This window comes from Phallusia mammillata, chromosome 2 (genome assembly GCF_965637545.1).
Source record: "Phallusia mammillata chromosome 2, kaPhaMamm4.hap1.1, whole genome shotgun sequence".
Classification (NCBI taxonomy): Eukaryota; Metazoa; Chordata; class Ascidiacea; order Phlebobranchia; family Ascidiidae; genus Phallusia; species Phallusia mammillata.
In genome coordinates this window covers 13,902,032-13,922,437 of record NC_137253.1, presented here as the reverse complement: position 1 = coordinate 13,922,437, position 20,406 = coordinate 13,902,032, and the positions used below count along the sequence as shown (strand labels likewise).

Genomic DNA, 20,406 nt, shown 5'->3' with positions numbered 1-20,406 from the left:
CATTCCCTAATCAAAGTTTAGTTTCAGAAGCTTTTAATGAAATATAATTTGCATGATACAAAATTAAAATGGACATGACACAATAATCGACAACTTAAAATGTAGTGCAGAAAAAGCGCGAGTGCATAACATTAAGCATGACATGCAAGAAAACATCCATAAACATTTGCCCCTGAAACCATCACAGGAACACATTTCACTTCAAAACAGCCACAGGAAGTAGGGCTAAAGGGTTGACTGATAACCAATGTAAACAAAAGGCAGATGCTAACTTGAAAATGGGAGGCACCACTTGCTAGAGTAAATTTGGTTCAATAAGGTACAGTAATGAGACCCCACTATTAGAGTGTAGTAAAGCATAAAGAGCAAAAAATACCGAAATACACAAAGTTGTGGGAAAACTTAACTTTTTGTAAACCAATTTTTAAAGAAATACATGCATGTTTTCTACATTTGAACAACATAGACCAAACTAAATTATCCAAACTTAAACTTTTGTTAGATATTACATGAAGCCCAATCATTGACCTATTCTAAATGAAAACTTCTCACCACCTTCACATATGACAAAACTACAGGTGAGTTTACTGACACTAACAAATTGATCTGACACAAAATTTAAGCACCGTTACCCAGTCCCACCTATGTACTGATGACATGACGGGGGTAAGTTAAACATTGATTGGACCTCTCTAATGGTTCTGCTATGTTACACAACAGGGCAAATATACAAATGCAAACAGATGTTTGCTTGAAGAGTGACGCCGCGTCATGAGTTTAACAATAACCAGCATCAGTATATCATTGACCATCCGCTGCCAGTGGAAAGTTAGGTGGGATTCACAAAGGAAAGTGAAATTTATAGTTCAAAAAGAGCAACATGTTTGAACAATTTGGGTTACACATATAGTACAAACAATGATAAGCGCATATACAGGCTACATACTGAAGGAATTAAGTCATTATTTGCAATGGCACAAATCTATGAAATCAAACTAATTATGACAAGGCCATTGATAAATGGGTGCACAAAACAAAATATAAAACATAAATGTTTCACACAAGTGGAATTATTCACCTCATAATTAAATAAAAAGGCTCTGATTGCCAATAACTTTTACCAAAATATTTTATCTGTTTAAACAATTGTATTGCAACCAACAGCAAAAAAGATTTGAGTTTTGTCCAATTTTAAAAGTTATCAAAAATTGGACCTATTTAATGTTAGTATAAATAGACAAAACCATTAATATTCTTCTATGGTCAAAAAATATCATCCTGAGTGCACAAAAATATTTGTCCTAAAATTTGAATATTGTTTAAGCTTTGGAAGGGACACCGGTTTTCCATAACTGATATTGAAAAAAAAAACTAAATTTCCATTGCTTGCTATTTGAAAAACGATGTCTAAAAAAGAACAATAATAATAAACTACACTTGACAGTAAATTGATAAGTATTCAAATGATGAAATATTGGTCAGTACGTTTGCATTGATATAATGTGAAGAGATTAAAAAAAAATAGGAATGGTAATGTGAAGGGACAATTACTCGGAAAAACATTCATTTTCATGCACATTAACACATATGTGTCGTTTTACATCAAAAGTTTACATATTCAGCAGGAATACAGTACCAAAGGCAAACATACTTTACAAGTGACAATATAAGGAAAATCCAGATTGTTTCAGTCTTGTAAGGCAACATGAATATTAGTGCAAACAAAATGAGGTAAAACAAACAAGTTATTGTTAGAAACTTGCTAGCACAACTGAGTGCTTAAAACTTCAGTGATTGTCAAGTCATTCAACAGTGAAGTTTTGTGTATGTTAGAAATCCATGTAAAGTGGGTTTATGGCTAAAACCAGTGCAGTGTTTTTAGTTAAATACTAGTGGTAACCAAATGCAGTGGAATTTGTATTACAGTTAGATTGGTAGCTCCTTGTAAGACTCGGTAACAACGCCTTCGTTGCGACTGTTTTTACTTGGGCCAGGTGCTGGAGTTTCCTCAACAACCTTTTGCGGTGAATTCTCAGTTGAAGTGCCATTCTTTTTTCTCATGCTCATTCTTCCAGATGTAATAAGGTTTCCAAATCCACGCTCATGAGAGAAGGCATAACCAGATTTTGGCCGAGAGGTTCGACGCTTGAGGTGCAACTTTGTGCGGAAAAGGTCGAGTGTTGATATACTTTCTGAAGTTTTCATTTTTGACAGTTTCTTCTCCTTCATTTGTATTTTTTGAATCTGTACAAAAAGCGGCATGTTCAAATAACCAGACAAATTAAAACTTTAAAACAACATGTTGGACATTACTTATTATCATAAAAATCTTGATCTTTAGCCATTTGCAAAAGTTACAATTTTTCAGAAAAGTGGGGAAACTTTTTTCCAGCATTGGTATTCACATATTTATGTGGTAAAATAGTTGTGTACAGAAAAACGCTTTTAAATTGGCTTCCACAACCAACAATAACATTATGATGCCTTCTTCATGTGACAAGCAAGTTCCATGATGTAATAAGGATGAGACTACAGCTATAACACTCATGTTTGAAAATGTTTATTGACAAGGAGTTAAATATTAAACAAACATGATAATACATCCAAAAGGAGCATGGGTTTACCTGTTGATTGTAATGTGGATATAAGGCATTGTGAACAAACCTAAATGCCACCATTGGAAGAATACAAATTGCAATCACTAAAAGTACTGTAAACCAAGTTGCAGGATAACTGTAAGCATTGGTGGCAACACCTATACACAAAGTTGTTTAGTTATGATCATGAAATAAAGAAACATATAAATACAGTTAAACTGGATTCTGTTAATCTAGATCTTCACCTAATTTAAAACTTAAGGTACAACGATTTGTAAAAAATGTTTTGACCCAAATGGGTCCGGATTAACCAAGGTTTACTGCATATTAAGACAGTCACGCAAACCTTAAATAAACAGTAGAACATGGTTGCTTACCGACAAATGGAAATTGGGTTGTAATAAGATTGTAAAGCCCAGAACTGTGCAATGCAAAGGTGAAGATGAAAAAAATTACAATACTACCCCAAATAAAGAAGTGATTTACTGGAGTCCAAAATGATGTGACAAGGGCCACCTAAAAAGGCAAACATTAACTTAGTTTAGGTAAACAGGCTAAAAGTAGCTGTGAAGTTAAATTTTTATAAAGCCTCAAGAAATACAGAGTGTAAAATGGCTGCGGTGTCATGGTCAACACAGAAAAAAGTAACTAAAAAATTTGACACAAAAATTAGCTTTGTTGGTAATAAATAGACAAACCTACATATCTCAGTTAAGCACAACTGACAGTTTGACAACATTTTCTAAAAAGTTTAACTAAAATACCTGTAGAGTGACAACAAGAATTAAACAAGTTGAAATAACAGTGGAGACAGTTTGCCGATCGGTCATATCAAGACCAGTTGGGGCCATTCCCTGTGCAAATGCCCCATATGGAATGAAAAATAGGATGATACTGGTGATGATTCCCCAGATAATGCTAAACAAAAGTAAACATATTTGAATTGCAATGTTTACTTCTAGAATATAGTTGTATTTCAGCAGTCAGTACTGTCATACCATAAGATAGGCCAAAATAAGCTTGTGTGCTCCTTACCATAATTTTTTTATGAAACACTTATTTTTGCATTAATCCACAACTTATTGGGCAAACATTGCATTATGTAAGAGATTTTTTTGCAGTTAAATTATTTTAGGACAATACAAAATGTCAGGTTTCTGTCACTGTGCTTACGCTAATTTACCAAAAAAATCTTCATCAGAAAGTATGTTTTGCTTCAAAGGAAGTTTCAATTGTGCAAACAGATAAGCAAAAATACATTGTAGTGGATAAAAATCTCACCTTTTCAAAAATATAGGTATGTTAAAGAGTTCATTCTTCTGTCCAGGTAGATAGAGTTTTGGATATCGTATTGAGTAATCATCATTCAAATCCTTTACAAGTAAACAACAAAGTTGCAAAAAAGTGCTTCATTTCATATATAACTGGGAACCATTTAATACTTCAAATTTGACTGAGTTTTACAAATCAGGCAGATAATGTGGTTTAATACCGTAAAAACACAGTGACAGCAAAAACAGTCATGCAAGTCTTTATTTAAAAAAAATGTTAGCAAGCATTTTGCAATCTAAACATGCAAATGATTTGGAACTGATGAGGTGGATGTGTTAGGCATGCACACAGTGAAATTTTTACATCCTTATAAAAAAATATCGACAAATCATTTTACCATAGTGTGTCTGAAATAAAAATGTAAAACCGACACAGGTTTGAAAACAAATCAACAAAAAATCGTTGAAAGAAATTAAATTCCTCTGTTTTCATTTAGCACCTGTTTACATTTCTTACTAAAGTGATAAAATTCCTGGTAAATTTATTCTGGGAATCTTTCCCTGTTCTATTGCAGTTTTCGCAACGATTTCCACCTTTCATTTTATAAATCACAAGTTCGGGAAATATTTATTTCCAGGCTTAAATCAGTGTTGTAAAAACAAATTAATCTCTGCTCTCCAGACACTGAAGATCCTTTTTAGCGAAATTAATTTGTTTTTACAACACTGTCAACACTGATTTTAGCCTGGAAACAAATATTTCCCGAACTTGTGAAAGTGATAAAATGTCGTTAAGAAAAATTGCCTTTTGCTTGAAGATTAAAAGTTTTAAAATAAACATTGGCTTAATTGCATTACCATTTTCTGTAATGTTGCACATTATCAAGAAAACATGAGTTACCATAATCACCACACAAAGATTTGAGTTTGCAAAAATTAAACACCACAAAAGAAACAAACACTTTTTCAGCTTTGTAATTACCCTACTACACTCTTATTAATCAAAATGACTTCAAATCATTGTCATTCCGAGATTTTTTCATAAGCATGCCAAGCCTATTCAGGCAAATCAAATTGGTTAAAGAAAAAAGAAATCATTCCCTCAAGTTGGGTTGGCAATCACCAAAGCATTCTACCACCATAAATTGCAACAAGCCTTCCCTGTTGCATGCAGTGTTACCTGCTCTAGTAGAGCTAGAATAAAAATTGGTGTGGAAGTATACACGATGTTGTATAGAGTGACAAACCAATCGTCATAAGTCGACTGCACATACAAACACCAAAAAATAAATGAATGTTTGGTTAGATATAATATGAAAAATGAATGTAGGTTGAGATGAGCTGAAATGAAACATTTTCATTTCGATATTTGGTGCTGGCCAATCTCCATTGAACATATATTACTAAAATTTAAGCCTTTACTTTGCGCAATGAAACTCAAAACAGTTCAAGTGCTTCAGGTACAGTGGTGCCATAGTTGTGATGTAAAAAGTTCTTTTAATATCTGGTGACACAGATTTGTATAAAATTTGCAGGTTGTATTGTGATGTTTTTGCAATTTGTGAATGAACTGTTTTTTGTGTTACACATTATTTCCTATTGTGTGCAACACTATACAGTTTTGCAGAAACAAACCGTTACTTTTGTAAACAGAATTACAGACCAAGGTCCCAAACACAATGCAGTACACTTAAAACAGGACTTCACAACACACAGCAAAAGTTACAATGGTGCTAAGTGGTTAAAGTGGGAGTGAAGTTTGGGGATTTCCCAACAGGGCAGTAATGGTGTGGTGACATTTCTACCTGATAAAACAATGCGACACAGAGCACGGGAAATGAGGTGTAAGCAACATTATACATTGCCACGAACCAGGGTTCATGGATGCTCTGTGGAATGTAAGCAGTTATAAGTTACTGTTAAAGTTTGTTGGGCAAACTAAGATATTACACAGATGGTCAGCTTGTTGGTATATATGATATATGGTGTTACTGGCATTTTCCAAAACGCCCAAGCCGGCTTTTATAGATCAAAAAAGGTGGTTTACTAAATAGCCGCAGTCTGCGATGGAATATGTTTTACTCACATGTGACACAAAACATGATAAACGAATAGCAAAAATTGATCATTACCTGTGCAGTGAAGCCATTGTAGATACCATACCAAAATTGTACCAAGGTAAATGCAAAGTTTTTGTAGAAAAAGTACCCGAAAAACTTGCACATTCTCATGTAGGACCAGCGGCCATGGACCAAAAGTAACCGTTCCAAGTACCTACAAATCATATTACAAATTTTACAGGTTGCTTTCATTTTTATCCCCTTGGGTAAAATGAAGGCTAAATGCTTGATGCCCACTGTCGACATGACATAATCACTGTCAAGCATCCCATTGCAGCTGTGCGAAATTTGTTGTTTTCAATCATTTTTTTATTTGTAAGAGTTAGTAATTTTGTTGTACCAAATGTGTTTTCTATTTAAAGCAAGGATAGAATTAGAATACATCCCCACCTGCACAAGCACAAGGTAACTTGCTCATATTAAAACAAACATCTAATTTAACACACATATTTTATGTGTTGGTTCTTAAGAAACACAAGCGCTTTAACAACAAACTATCATCTATATCATTTTCACTATTAAAATAGAGAAAGCAAGCACCTGAATTGACCAAGAGCAAAGTCAGAAGAGAGCACAGCTTGTGTTCCTTCCTCACCACTGATTCCCACTCCAATATGGGCAGCTAAAACAAATTTTCAAAAGTTTTTTACAATGTACATTGCTTTACCAAGATTACATGTTTGGCAAAACTTACCTTTTATCATACTTACATCATTGGCACCATCACCAATAGCAAGTGTTACAGCTTTTTTATTTCTCTTCACTAGATCAACAACTTGGGCTTTTTGCAGTGGGGTGACACGACAGCATATAACGGCAGAACAGTGTGACGCAAGTTCGAGAAATTTTAGTTCCAGATCCTTAATAAGTGCATGAGCCTAAAACATTAAAGATTTTTTTCATTTTTGTGTGTTTCAACTAAGAAAATAGCCTAAAGCTCTGGTAATCCAGACCCATTTTGGACCAAAAAAATCCAGTTTAGGTGAAGATCTGAGTTAACCAATGTTGATTAGTTCCATTCTTAGCTTATTGCAAATCATTTGTAGGACAAGTTTTGTCCGAGGCTAAGATCCAGATTAACCAAGTCTAGTTTAACTGATGTTTACTGGAATTATTGCAAAACTTCAAGCAGTTTTCCACTAGGATAGAGTAAGAAAGAAAACAATTTAGTTGTCCAATCTGAGACTGAAGATACCCAACCATAATTTATGGCATACACATTTTGCATTCATTGTCAAAAACTTACCAAACTGTGTCCTCCAATAACAAGTCCATATGACTCCTGTTCATTTGCATTGTTAATGTGTGGGGTGGCAACTCCATTTGCCACTCGCGATGTGTTGACAACCTGCAACAAAAGAGTAAAATTTTCAAGTGATGTACAACTAAGGCAGTAACAATATCTGTATGGACATCAAAGACGGCACAGGTTTTAAATAAGGTTTGCAAATGCCACACAGTCTTACTTTTGTTTTGATGTACTGCATTACATTTTTTCCCTAGCAGCGATGAAAATAAATAAACCATTAGAGATTTAACTAGAACATCCACTTTCGGAGTACCAGGTATTTTATAATGGTCAGTGTTGGTGCTACGCCAAGCATTAGAAAGAGTATTAAGAGTTTGTCCAAATGACATTAGGACAAAAATTGGAACAACTCCCAGAAACAATGTAAAAAATAACAAAATTGTATATCAGTGGTTTTAAAAATAAAATAAAAACTAGTTACTATAATACCATTAACAGTTACCATAATGAAAATCTTTTTTCTGTTGCCATAAAAAGCCAAATTAAACACTATTTTTAATTCAGCTGTTATTATATTTTCTGTGTATATATATATCGAAAAAAGCAGAACTAATTCCAAGAAATTAAAAGTAAACATTTCAAAGTGGTGAACATGTAATTTCTTAACAGCACTTTATTGTTAATATTTTTTTGTTTTTTTGATAAAATATTAGTAAATTTGTTTTATGTACCGGAGTACGTAGATCATCCTGGCTATCTGGTGCTGATGGCCGACCAATCTCATCAATCGCTTCTTGAATGCTTTTTTCCACCTGAGGAAATGAAGATGCAGACACATTGAAACTTTCAACATAAACTATTAATGATTAATGTTTCCGTCAATTTTAATGTGACTGGCCATATATCTTAGTGCGCTATACACTGAAGACCACGAGAACAACATTGCATGTGCAAAATGTGGTTTCACATAGATGTGTGCATGTGCATTGAGAAGTGTGGGTATTTTAAGAAGTGAGCAATAAATGGCCTTATAACCCAATGAGCCTGTGAGTGACCAACTCATCATGACCAACTCATTTTTGTTGCAAAATTATGTTTGTGCCACTTTTTGGACAATACAAGAGATTCAGTTGCATTTAGGATATTGATTTCATAAACGAACTGTTTTGAACCATTAACATCACATAAGTTGAGATTAAAGGACATTCACTGCAGCTTTGAGTAAAACATTTTTTAGCAAAAACAAGTTAAGATAGAATATATTATACCAGTGGTTCCCAACCGGGGTTCCGCGGAACCCTGGGGTTCCGTACAACCCTTTCAGGGGTTCCGCGAACTTTAAGGGTCGCACAGGGGTTCGCAGAGCTTATGTGTAGCAATTCAAATAGGAATGATTCATAATATCATTGTTGCGAACAGCAAAGCTCGCTTGTACAATCTAGTTAACCTTGGTTACACCATTGATCAATTGTGAAGTAATAATCAAAGTCTTGATAATCTCTGTCTGAATTGTGAGATAAATGTACAAACGACCAATCTAAATAACATGACAAGTAAATCGTTTAATTTAATTGAAGTCAACATTTGTTATGTGGGGTGTGTTACGTAAAAATGTATGTTGTTTTGATGTAGCCTACTTGAGTTACATTCATTCAAAATGATTCTATGGGGGGTTCCGTGTCACTAAAAAGGTTGAAGAGCACTGTATTATACAGTCCCTAATCCTATCCTGTTTCAAGTTACTACTTGATTAAGTTTAAAGAAAACAAGCCAAATTACATTATAAATTTAAAAAGGAAAAGTAAGGGAAGGTATTTTTTTCAAATGCGGTTCACAAACAGGATTTTGTACTTACCTCCTCTGGTTCATATCCTGTTATGATGAACACATTCTTCATGCTTTCTGTCAACATATTGCACGAATACCCTATATTAATTGCAGTCTCTTGTTTGTCTCCAGTAAGAACCCAAATTTTAATGTTCGCCTTAGCAAGGTTTGCTATCGTTTCTGGGACACCATCCTGGACAAAAAAGTATGATCATTTTAGTGTATACTACTAATGCTATCTATGCCAGTAAAAAAATATACACAGATTCCATTTCTTTCCATTTTATCAACAGCTTTTATTTTTTGTTTTTACATATTTTTGTATTTTTATGCTTTTTATGCCCTTGCAACTTCCTTAAAATATTTAATACAGCCTTGAAGCGTAAATTAAACACATGTGTAACAAACCTGCAGTTTGTCTTCTATTGCTGTAGCTCCAATCAGTGTCAGATCCCTTTCAATTTCTTCGTACACAGCATTTAATTTGTCTTCACGATCCTCTAGAGCTGTACTTGCTTGGTCATGTGCATGTTTCCAAACTTAGAAGAACAAATATCTCAGTTGCTTTTATAACAGTGACTTTGCAAAATCCAACATAGGTAAGAATTGACAACTTCAAATTCATAAACTAATGTATTCTTTAAACTAATAAATTATTCAGCTTACATATTGCAAACGATGTTTTAATGTGTCAAAAGTTAGTTAACTTGCTTTAACATATTTTAGTTCAGCACACCATTCAGAAAGAGAATTTTAAATTTCCCCTTAATAATTTAGCTGGTTTTGGGCTTAAACTTTTACTGGAAGAAACAAGTCCATTAACTAAGGGAGACTTTTTTAAACTTTTGCTCACTTTTACATAGAAGTCACAAGATTTTAGTCCAGTATCAACCACAAAAACTGAAAAAGTGTGGCTGTACAAAGTCCACTCCATGTTTGTTAGTAACATAATAATATGTTGGCTAGGAATGGGCCAAAACTGCAAATGTTCTGTTTGGTCCAGCACTGAGCATCTCCTGTTAATGCATGGTGTTTGGCCGAGCAGGCTTGGGTGCATTATGACATCACAAACATTCCCTACTCCTGCCCTAGTTTTAGCATTACAAGGTAGCTTATGACACCAGCGGTGTATGAAGCTATACAGGCCCCAGAAGTCCGCGTTTTGTTTTCATCATCTAACACATTACAAATAAAACAGTCATTTTTGTTCATGGATACCTATTTGGACACACGTTTTGTATGTTAGTAGGGCATGAATATGCAAATTTAATACTCGGGTCAGTTTGTGCAACTGCTCGGCCGAGCACCGAGCATCAAAAACAGTGATGCTCAGTACTGAGTACTCGGGTTCTGGCTCGGCTCGGCCCATCCCTAATGCTGGCCACATTTTTAGCAGAAACATAATACATAAGTCGACATACCATTAAATGTATTTTGATCCAAAGCCTTTACAGCCAAACATAGTGTTCTTAGTCCTGTACCAGCAAATTCCTAAAACATATCTTTTATAGCAAAATTGACTCAACAAAGCAGAAAAGCAACAACAAGAAATTCAAATAACTTACATCAAGGTGTTCTGTTGTTTGTGCTTTAAATTGTTCATCAGTGTCCTCTTTTAACCTTTCATAAATAACTGTGTCTGCACCTTTGCACATCAACATGATTTTTCCTTAAAATCAAAAATGCCATTATCAGATTTTAGCATTTTTAATGTATTTAACATAAAATTTTGTGTAGATGACACTACCTTGTCGGTCTTGCACTATAACTGACATTCGCTTTCGGACATTGTCAAAATCAAGAATAGCCAAGACTTTATACTCCACAGCTTTGCCTACAAAGAAACAGTTTAAGGTCTGCTTTTTACACTTTTGGCAGTTGGACAACGCTTCTCACCTTGTTCAAGAATAGTAACTGTGTCATATGTTCGAGATTTAAAAACAAATCCAAAATTCCTTGCAGCTGACACAAGAGCGCCCTCGTCTGGTGATTGTGCTTGATATACCAGTCGTCCTACAGAGCAGCAGAAGAAATGCTGATTACTCTATTTCAATTTACAACGGTATTTTTTATTTTCAACTAGTATTGCTCTAGAACAGGGGTTTGCAAAAGGCGACCCGCTGGTCACAATCCGGCCCGCCAAGCTATTTAGTACCCTCACCAATACACTGATTCGGAGAAAAAATTGCAAATCATCAGGGAACTTAAATTTTCCACTAGTTTTTGGTAACTCTCCTAAGCTGCTATACTATACATAACAAGTATAAGCTAAACCAGCGTTTTCTAACCGGTGGGCCATACAGCAGTTTGCAAGTACTTCGGAATGTGACTTTCCAATTCCCTTTGTCTAGTAAACAATTATTTTGTTGTGAAAGCCAGTGTTGAGGTGAAACACTTAATGTTTTAGAAAATAAATGTATTGATGCTTTGGAGGAATTTCAAATTTATTGTGTACATGAAAAAATATTGTGTGGCCCTCGCTTGATGTTCGAAATCGGTTATATGGCACACCGATGAAAAATGTTGCACACCCCTGCTCTAGAACAATATATATCTGTTTGCTTGACTAAAGGACATGCAACACAAGTTCAAAAATAATATAATAGGCAAACAACCGGGATAAGTAAAAATCATGGACACAGACCCAATTAATTTCTGCAAACTGGGCTTTAATAATTACGAAGAAATCGATTTTGCCAGGAAGTTTTGTTTGTAATGCAGCAGACAGTTTCTTTGCTCAGTTTACATACCATCTTCTGATTCATCAGGCATCACTGTATGGCAAATAGCAATCAGTCGAAAGAAAAGAGCACAATCCTCATCACCAGATGTTATCACTTCTATTAACTTGTGGTCATAAAAATGGAAATTTTTCTCAGCATATTCATTGAAGGAAAGGTCCACAATGTTGTACTGGTAAAAAACATAAGAGTTAATATTGACTTTCTAAAAATAAAAAAGATCAAAAGATGTCCAATGTTGGTAGGTAGAAATGATTTTTTTGCATTTTGTCCAGATTTTATGAGATAGTTACCCTACAAAACATTAAAAATCGGATTGGCAACAAAAAGTCTTTAAAACTTAAAAAAATTGGATCTGATCATATTTCATCTGAAAGGTTAATTAAACAATCCAAATGATAAAAACAAATGTCAGAACTTAAAATCTGTCTATCTTTTTTTTAAACAAACTACAAAATATTCAAAAAAATGTTACAATCACCACTTTTAAATGATTTTGTGTTAGAAAAGCAAATCATTCAATAATGTCAACAAAATAAAATGACATGATGATGATTTTTTTGTTGCAATCAAATCTTCGAAATGGAAAGAAATACGTGAAAAGTGAGAAAACTTTGTCACATAACACTTTTGGTTACATGTATGCACATGATCATTTTTAAGAAAGAATACAAACTGAACCATGCACCTCATGTGGGTATACCATTGTCCCGTCCTTAGCACGAGCGTCACCGTAACGCTTTCCTGCTATTGTGCATTTGTTGAACTCCATGATGTTTTGGGTGAGCGTGCCAGTTTTGTCAGAAAATACGTACTCAATCTGACCAAGTTCCTGTGAAAAAAATATGTTTAAGAGTGTCATTATTTTAATGTTAGCTGTGGTATTGTGCTTGACTTTAACAACAGGAAATTCATTGAACAGAAAAGCTTTTTTTGTATTTGTTCAAAAAATTGGTAAACTTCTTTTTATGTGTGTGAAATATGAAACTGTGCATAAGGCAACAGTTCTAGGATTGAACTTTGATAATATTTGCAAAAGATTGATACCAGAGGAAAAGAGTGTGTACAGTATCAAGTCACTTTGGTCTAACACATTTTCATTTTTTTAATGGAACAAATTTTGACAAATATCTGTCAATATTTTTGCTTATTTCAAAGCACACACAAATAAGTGACAACAATGTAAATCTCATTGGTAACAAAATAACCAAGAAAACTATGCATGGCCAAAGCTGGTTCTCCAAACATTTTTGAAACCACAACCACAATGGCCATGACATAGCAATTTCCACATATATCACATACTCCTACCTCATTGAGGGTGGTTGTTCGTGCCACTGCTGGTAAATTCTTTTTGTCATAAAACATGAGACGATCCCAGTTAATGAAAAAACTTTGGCCAAGGCGAATGAACTCAATACTGTGTAAAAAGTTAAGTAACAAGTTTAATACAAGGGATTTTTTAGCAAAAGACAAATAATACACAATACACACATTATTAACATGCAAATCAAGGCAAAATTAAACATTTAAGATCTCGCACCACTTTGACAAAGCTTATTGACACATTAATATGTACACATGCTTAAGTGAATTACATTTTGTTTTTATATCTTTGGACCCTTGTACAGTAAAAAATGCTTTTCTTTACAAACAGGTGATTCAGTTTCATATTTTTATCAGATGGTCACAGCAATCTTTTTTATTAGGTGGGCAGAATATGTTACAACCAAGCATTAATTATTTATGTCCAAAGCACTTGTAAGCAGAGCCAAATAACCAGTGGCGACAGGTTGCTAGGCAACTGAGAATAAGATAATTTATGCAGGGTGGACATGGGTGCTTGGTTAAGCATCTACACAACAAAAAACTTTTTGTACTCAAGGAGTTTCACACGCTTCACATAGGCTGTGCAAATATTGTAAAGTTGCTTGACGGAGTTTCAATGGACTAAAGAGTGCTTTTCATCAACTCACCTGACATAAAGGGAGATGGGCACAACTGTGTTCAAAATAATAATGTATGACCAAAACATAAGAAATCCTGACATCTGTGGATTGGGTGAATAACTCTCCCATGGCATAAACAATTGAAAGTTCTGTAAAATTATTTATTTAAGTAATAGACAACGATTATTAATAAAATAAACACCATCGGTACAATATTATTAAGGATATATTTAGCCACATCTTAAATGGCAATTTGGTGTAACAAACACAAGTACTAATACTAGCAAATTCACCTTTATTTTTTTCTATTAGTTAAAGAAACAGTGTATTGTACATACAATCACTGAAAACGCATGTGTTCATACAATATCAGTTTTTATTATGTATAAACAAACAGGACTTGGGAGAAAAGAAGTTTTAACAAAATTTGGGAGAATTTTCTTACATCACATGATTTGAGTGTGACATCATAGACAAATACAGTAATGCCCCTGGCACGTTATTCGCAAATACCACATTCAACTTGAAACTTGATCTAAGAATAGCCACTACTTACCACGCCAGTCCAAGTTTCCCACACACTATTTCCGATTGCGGCTACAGTTGCCATAAGTAACAAGAACATGAAAATCTGTAAAAATAAGAGAAATGTGTCTGCCAAATGCAAACACTAACAAATTGAGGTTTGCATGATTAAAATACTTACAAACCAAACAAGCCTGTTCATCAAACGCTCGATGCTTGTTCGTTTCAACATTGTTTTGCCTAAAAACATTATCAAAGTTACACTGCAAGATTTTGTTCATTGCATGGGAAAAAAACTGCTCACTTTACAATAATACAGTGAACAAATTTAAAGAGTAGCTCAAATAGGGCCATGTAACCAAATGACATTCTAAAAGAAAATTGCCAATGATTTAAGTGCCCTGTAAATTTATGTCTACAATAACAAAGACTTACCAGTATTTTGCATTAGTTTTGTGTCTGCACCAGCGAAAATAACCAGACCATAGCACCACTGTGTGTTGCGGAGAATACAGCCACGCAACAAAATGCTTTGGTTGTCAATGGAATAAGTTTGGTTGTTCCAATACAAATTGCCAGTAAACTTGTGTAGTTGATTGTTGGGTGGCTCACATTTCACAGCACCTATTAAGAATGTTTGTACAAGTTATTGATGCAAAGTTGACTAAATGTTTTAAAATAATAATTGATAATGAATGATTAATAAGAAAAGCTTTGAAGGGTCCTTCATTAAATCTGCATAATACTCAAATATAAACAAGATCATATACAAAATACCCTCAAGCCACTTCTTCTATTGACACATGCATTTTCTTTGAAATGCCCCGAGCTAATTTAGAATTGATGGTTAGCATGAAACTTGGTTTGCTAATAGTTTCTTGGAGATTTTGTGCATGAACATTGTAAGCATAACTTGGGCAAAATATAACTTGCCGTATGCTTGTAGCATGTACGACATATCACAATATGAAGTCTTTAGTGCACAAATACATAACTCAATTTACATGCGATCATTCTTCCTTCAGAATGAATTATTTCAGTCTTTATTTGTTTAAATTGACCAACTCATATGACATAGAAACAGTTGCCATAACTTACCATTAAATTGACACAGCTGGTTCACATCTTCGCCCATTTCCCCTGTTTCAGGCAACGCTTGTCGAACTTTTAAGTTTGTTTCACTAAAAAATATAAAGAACACATTAACAATGCAAGAGCACTTAAATTTAAGCCTGAATTGCTACACAATTTCAGGTTCCATCTCTGTTTATTCAATATATATATAAATGATTTTACCCATCAAGTTCTGCTGTTTCAACATAAGCAAGGTGATGTTCTTCACTTGTGGAAAGCAGTAGAAGATCAGCCTGTAAAAAAAATAATCGTTTTAAATGGACTTGTGAATAAAAGAAGTGAATAAACAAAAAACAATTGGCACTATTCACTGACTGGTCATTCATACTAACATCAGTGAATAAGACCATTTGTGTTTCTCTTTGTGCGATTTTATAATTTGGAGTCTGCCAATGATGTTTCATGTCACAGACCATGCGGGGTTACATTTCATGAGATAACACAGACATGTACACCACAAATAGACAGAGAACAAGTTTTTTACCAGTTTACTTTCAAGCAAATATTTGGAAAAAAACTTAAATTCTTTCTAAACAGCTGAGTTATGCACAGTTTTATGTTAAATATCAAATGATTTAAATAAAAATGCTTTTGGTTTTAAACCATACAGTCATGCAGACATTAGAAACTGTGCTTGGGCACATTATCCAGTGATGTATTAAACACAAACAATTGACAGTAACCAAAACAAGAAATTATGATAACAGACACTCACTGTTACATGGTCGTTGTTGCGTAGTTTAATTACATTTCCAACATTAATGTTTTTCCATTGCTCTTTTGTTAACCTAAAAATATTTCGTAAAGCATAAGAGGAAATTTACAAATTATGTTTAAAAGTGAGTGAAGAATGGGTGTACAGCAAGATACACAAAATATTATTCAAATTGTTAAAAAATACTAAACAACAACAAACTTACTCTCCATTTTTAAGCATTCTTGATTTTCTGGTGTTAACAGAATGATCACTTTTGTGTCGATTCTAAAAATAAAAACAATAGTGCTAAATTTTAAACAGCACGGTATTAGATTCCTGTTTGTAAAAATTGGCAACACATTTTAGGCAAAAAATTCACAACTTAGTTTGTCGACTTACAATGTCATCAACAGCATCTTTTACTGCTGTAATTGCCAAGACAAGCACAATAGGAATCAAAGTTGTTGTTGGATTAAGAGATGAAATTTGTGGAATGTACTGAAATATAAATTTTTATGTTACAGGTTTGTGGAGCTCTTCTGGCAAATGTAATTTACAAATGTAGAAATTACATTTGCCAGAAGACCTCTACAAACTTGATATTATGCCTGGCAGCAATAGCTTATATATTGAGTTATAGTTACAGGTTGTAATAGGAAGAGTGTCACAGTAATTTCCAAATTAAGGACTACTATTCCATAAATGTTACCTACATTTCAGGACTACATACCTGTAGAATCAAAAGGACAATAAAGTAGACATTCACTACTCGATGCAACTGTTCCCACAAGTTTAAGATGATGAAGTTGTACCATGTGTACCTGGATGTTTTGATTTCGTTGTTCTGCAACATATGTATGTGGTAAAAATCAGCTATATGGCAGCCCATGAAAACCACCAAGAATGCCTACCACATAGTTAAACTTGGCATTGTATTCTTGATCATTGGCAACTAGGTCTCGCTGTTCCTCTAAAAACAAGTTCATCCAATGTCAATTATATTAACAATATATTTCTTTTAACATATATATATATATATATATATATATACCTCTTTCTCTTCTGTTAATGCAGAGTAATGTTTCCATTTTTATTCAAGTTATTACAGGTATGACAGCACAACCTTCAAGATTTAGTTGTTTTCCGACTTGTATCAGAAAAAAATGAAACTAAATCTCTCCATACTGACCAGATAATGGCAATTAAACGTTTCCTAATTCTTGTCAACCCTGTTAACAATAAACTATGTATATATAGAATTCTTGCAGACAACAGACCATGGTGCTAACACAGGATTGCACAGACATTTGGACATATTCTTCTACTTACAGTTGTCTACTACAGTTTTTGAAAAAAATGCACTTTGGTATAGTGTATCCATATGGAAAGTTCGTAAGGCTAGGGACTCCTAAAGATAAAGTTTGATTGTTTTTTTTTTAGGTCCAGCATGGGTTACTAAAAAGCATAAATAAATCAACCGATTGTTAAATCCACTTGACCAAGCAATACTAACAATGCCTAAATGTACAATGTAATAAAAATCCAAACACATAAGATTAAACCATACTGCATTTCCGTAATTTATAAACATGAAGATGGAGACACTAGACAGTCATTGGTGAAATAAGGTCCTGTGATACAGTCAGGCATGATTTAGAGCGGTGGTTTTCAACCTTTTCAAACATGTGGCACATTAAAAAACCTTCCTGACATTCAGCAAAAATGCTTGCGTGGGAAGCCTTCCTTGGCCGCAGAACTTTTTCCTTGGCCACTGAATGTTTCCCTCAGTAGCGGAAAGTATCCAGTGGAATTTTTTTTAATGATTTTGTATTATAAAACCTCACCCTAACCTTATAGCACAAACCATCAGCAATTTAAGCCGATATTCAGCGGTTTTCATGACGTCCCACCATCTCCAGCAAATCAGCGTTTTAGTGTCACCCGATCAAAAGATTACGGTGTTTTTTTAATTACGACCCCAAATGCAAACCAAATTAGATAAATGTAGTACTATACAGTACAACATGCGGTGTTTAGCACAAATTCACCACTAAAGTATTCAGGAATTAAAAACATAATCAGGCCCACATGTGAATGAGTTGCCGTTGCCCACGACGGTTTAAATGTTTAGCCAAATACACAATATACAATGATACAAACACTACTTTGTGTACACATCACATTCAATTCACCATCTCCATGGGCAGTAAAAAAACACTTACGCCCCACAAAGGCAACATCCAGGTTCTGTTGGCTGTCACTTCAGGATAACACTAAAAGCAGAAAAACAGAAAAGTGGGAAAAGCAGGAAATCAACACTAAAAGCAGAAAAGAAAGGAAAAGCAGAAACAAGGGAAATTTGTGTTTTCTAAAAGAGGGAAAAAATAATTCCAGAAAAACAGAAAAAGAGTAAAATTTCTTGTTTCATAAGATTTTGAAATATGAAAAGCAGAAAAATGGGAAATGTTTCTTTATTTGTTTTTTTGACCATTCGAAAGTGTTCTAATAGTGTTCTACATTGATTGTGTCAAAATACGGAAAAGACGGGAAATAAACAAATAAAAAACATTTCTTGTTTTTCAGTATTGGACACAACACACAATCGATGTAGAACGCTAATAGATGACATTCAAATGATTTTTGCGAGTTAGAAAGGGGCTCCTCCAAAATACGCATTCTATAAAATGTTGATGGTTAGGGCTTTTAGGGTCTGGGTAAAGGTTTATAATAAAAATAACACTATAATTTAGTTTTAGATCTCCAGTTTGGACTTATTATTCTCATATGTGTTGAGAGTGGTACTAAGACTGTATGGTACCACAAGTTACAACTAAGAAAATTAGGTCCAAAAGGTATCTAAATTAAATTATAAAGTTATTTGTATTACAATTCCTCACCTTGACCCTTATAGCCGTTTTAGAGTAGCCCATTAGAAAGGTATAAAAACAAATAAAGAAACATTTCCCGTTTTTCTGCTTTTTGTATTTCAAAATCTTATGAAACAAGAAATTTTACTGTTTTCCTGTTTTTCTGCAATTATTTTTTCCCTGTTTTAGAAAACACAAATTTCCCTTTTATCTGCTTTTCCTTTCTTTTCTGCTTTTAGTGCTGATTTTCTGCCTTTCCTTCTTTCCTGTTTTTCTGCTTTTACTGTGACCCTCACTTCACAATCACAAGCGAAACCAAGTCACCTCACCATTTCACAATTATGACATCATAAAGCAAGACGTGAACAGCGTAAACAGCTAATGAGCTAAACACTAAACACCATCGAGTCACAATAAAAAAGAATTCCAACAAACAAATGTTTGCCACTGTGTTTATGGCTATTACCTATTAGCATTGCACTTTACGTAAAAAGCAAAGCGAAAACCCAAATGCAGAAAAATTCCCAGTTGCCACAGGCGCTGTCTCTAATCTTGCCGACTTGCCACTCGACTCGGGCGAGTTGCCAGAGCGCACTTGACTAGATGTCGCTAAAAACCATGTGTTTTTGTTTACATTAGTTTGTTTTATTGTACTGTTTCTCAGGATCAAAAACGTAACAACACGTTGTGATAATGTGCCACAAAAATCCAGGACATATTAATACGAAATTTAGTTACCGTATGTACTCGATTGTAAGCCGCCCTCGTTTATAAGCCGCACGCTGGAATTTTAGATACGATTGTTTCTTAATACATCTTTCTGTTGTTATATGGTATGACTATTTGCCCATATCTGTTAGCACGCATGCATGTTTTGAACCCCAAATAATTTAAAATGTTGGAGTGTAGAAATAATTTCGGTATAAAATTAAAACATAAGCCGCCCTCGATTGTAAGCCGCACAAACGTCAGCTAAAAAACAATATAAGCCGCGGCTTACAATCGAGTAAATACTGTATCTTAGAAACGCTACTACAAAGTAAAAATTAAACCGTGCAGTAAGCAGGTACAAGAAAAAGAACGTTCGAAGATGATGTTGCTGTGCTTTATGTTTTTGTATTTCATTGTCATTGCTTTGGGGATTCATTTAGTAAAGAGATTGTTTTAATTTAGATGTTGTCTCAGATTGCAGGTAAACAGAAAACAAGTGAAAAATTGTTTTCATTTACCAAACTTGACGTGTGCCTTCAGTTAAGTTTACCTCTCCTGGTGAAAGAAAACGTACCTATACAATGCCTAGTTTGTACACTACCTTAGTTGTTTCAGAGAAAAGAACAAGATGGGTGCTTCAAATGTTCTTTTGACCAACAGTTCGCTTAAAACATTGCCACCTGAGCTATTGATTGTACCCTGTTCATTTGTGTTTAAG

At 34.2% G+C, this 20,406-nt stretch overlaps 1 protein-coding gene across 5 annotated transcripts; it reads right to left on the bottom strand.

Moving 5' to 3' along the window:
- Positions 1–16: 16 nt before the first annotated feature.
- On the bottom strand, positions 17–17,369 carry LOC145214507 (phospholipid-transporting ATPase ID-like). 5 transcript variants are annotated; one of them, XM_080083050.1, is made up of 33 exons: positions 17,162–17,369; positions 17,022–17,080; positions 16,841–16,954; positions 16,510–16,608; positions 16,334–16,395; positions 16,129–16,201; positions 15,576–15,646; positions 15,378–15,460; positions 14,715–14,903; positions 14,461–14,519; positions 14,311–14,385; positions 13,782–13,903; positions 13,117–13,225; positions 12,494–12,637; positions 11,815–11,977; positions 10,961–11,077; positions 10,812–10,898; positions 10,630–10,733; positions 10,486–10,555; positions 9,473–9,603; positions 9,093–9,257; positions 7,969–8,049; positions 7,455–7,487; positions 7,235–7,336; positions 6,683–6,866; positions 6,529–6,610; positions 6,001–6,142; positions 5,674–5,757; positions 3,879–3,970; positions 3,362–3,515; positions 2,975–3,113; positions 2,625–2,755; positions 17–2,244 (listed from the first exon to the last, which is right to left on the bottom strand). In XM_080083050.1, the coding sequence occupies exons 1-33, from the start codon at positions 17,196–17,198 to the stop codon at positions 1,927–1,929; spliced, it is 3,675 nt and encodes a 1,224-aa protein (XP_079939176.1). In that variant the 5' UTR covers positions 17,199–17,369; the 3' UTR covers positions 17–1,926. The 5 variants fall into 5 exon arrangements, with proteins under 5 accessions (XP_079939176.1, XP_079939174.1, XP_079939178.1 ...); XM_080083048.1 differs by lacking the exon at positions 5,674–5,757 and adding an exon at positions 5,049–5,132; XM_080083052.1 differs by lacking the exon at positions 5,674–5,757.
- Between the last annotated feature and the right edge of the window lie 3,037 nt (positions 17,370–20,406).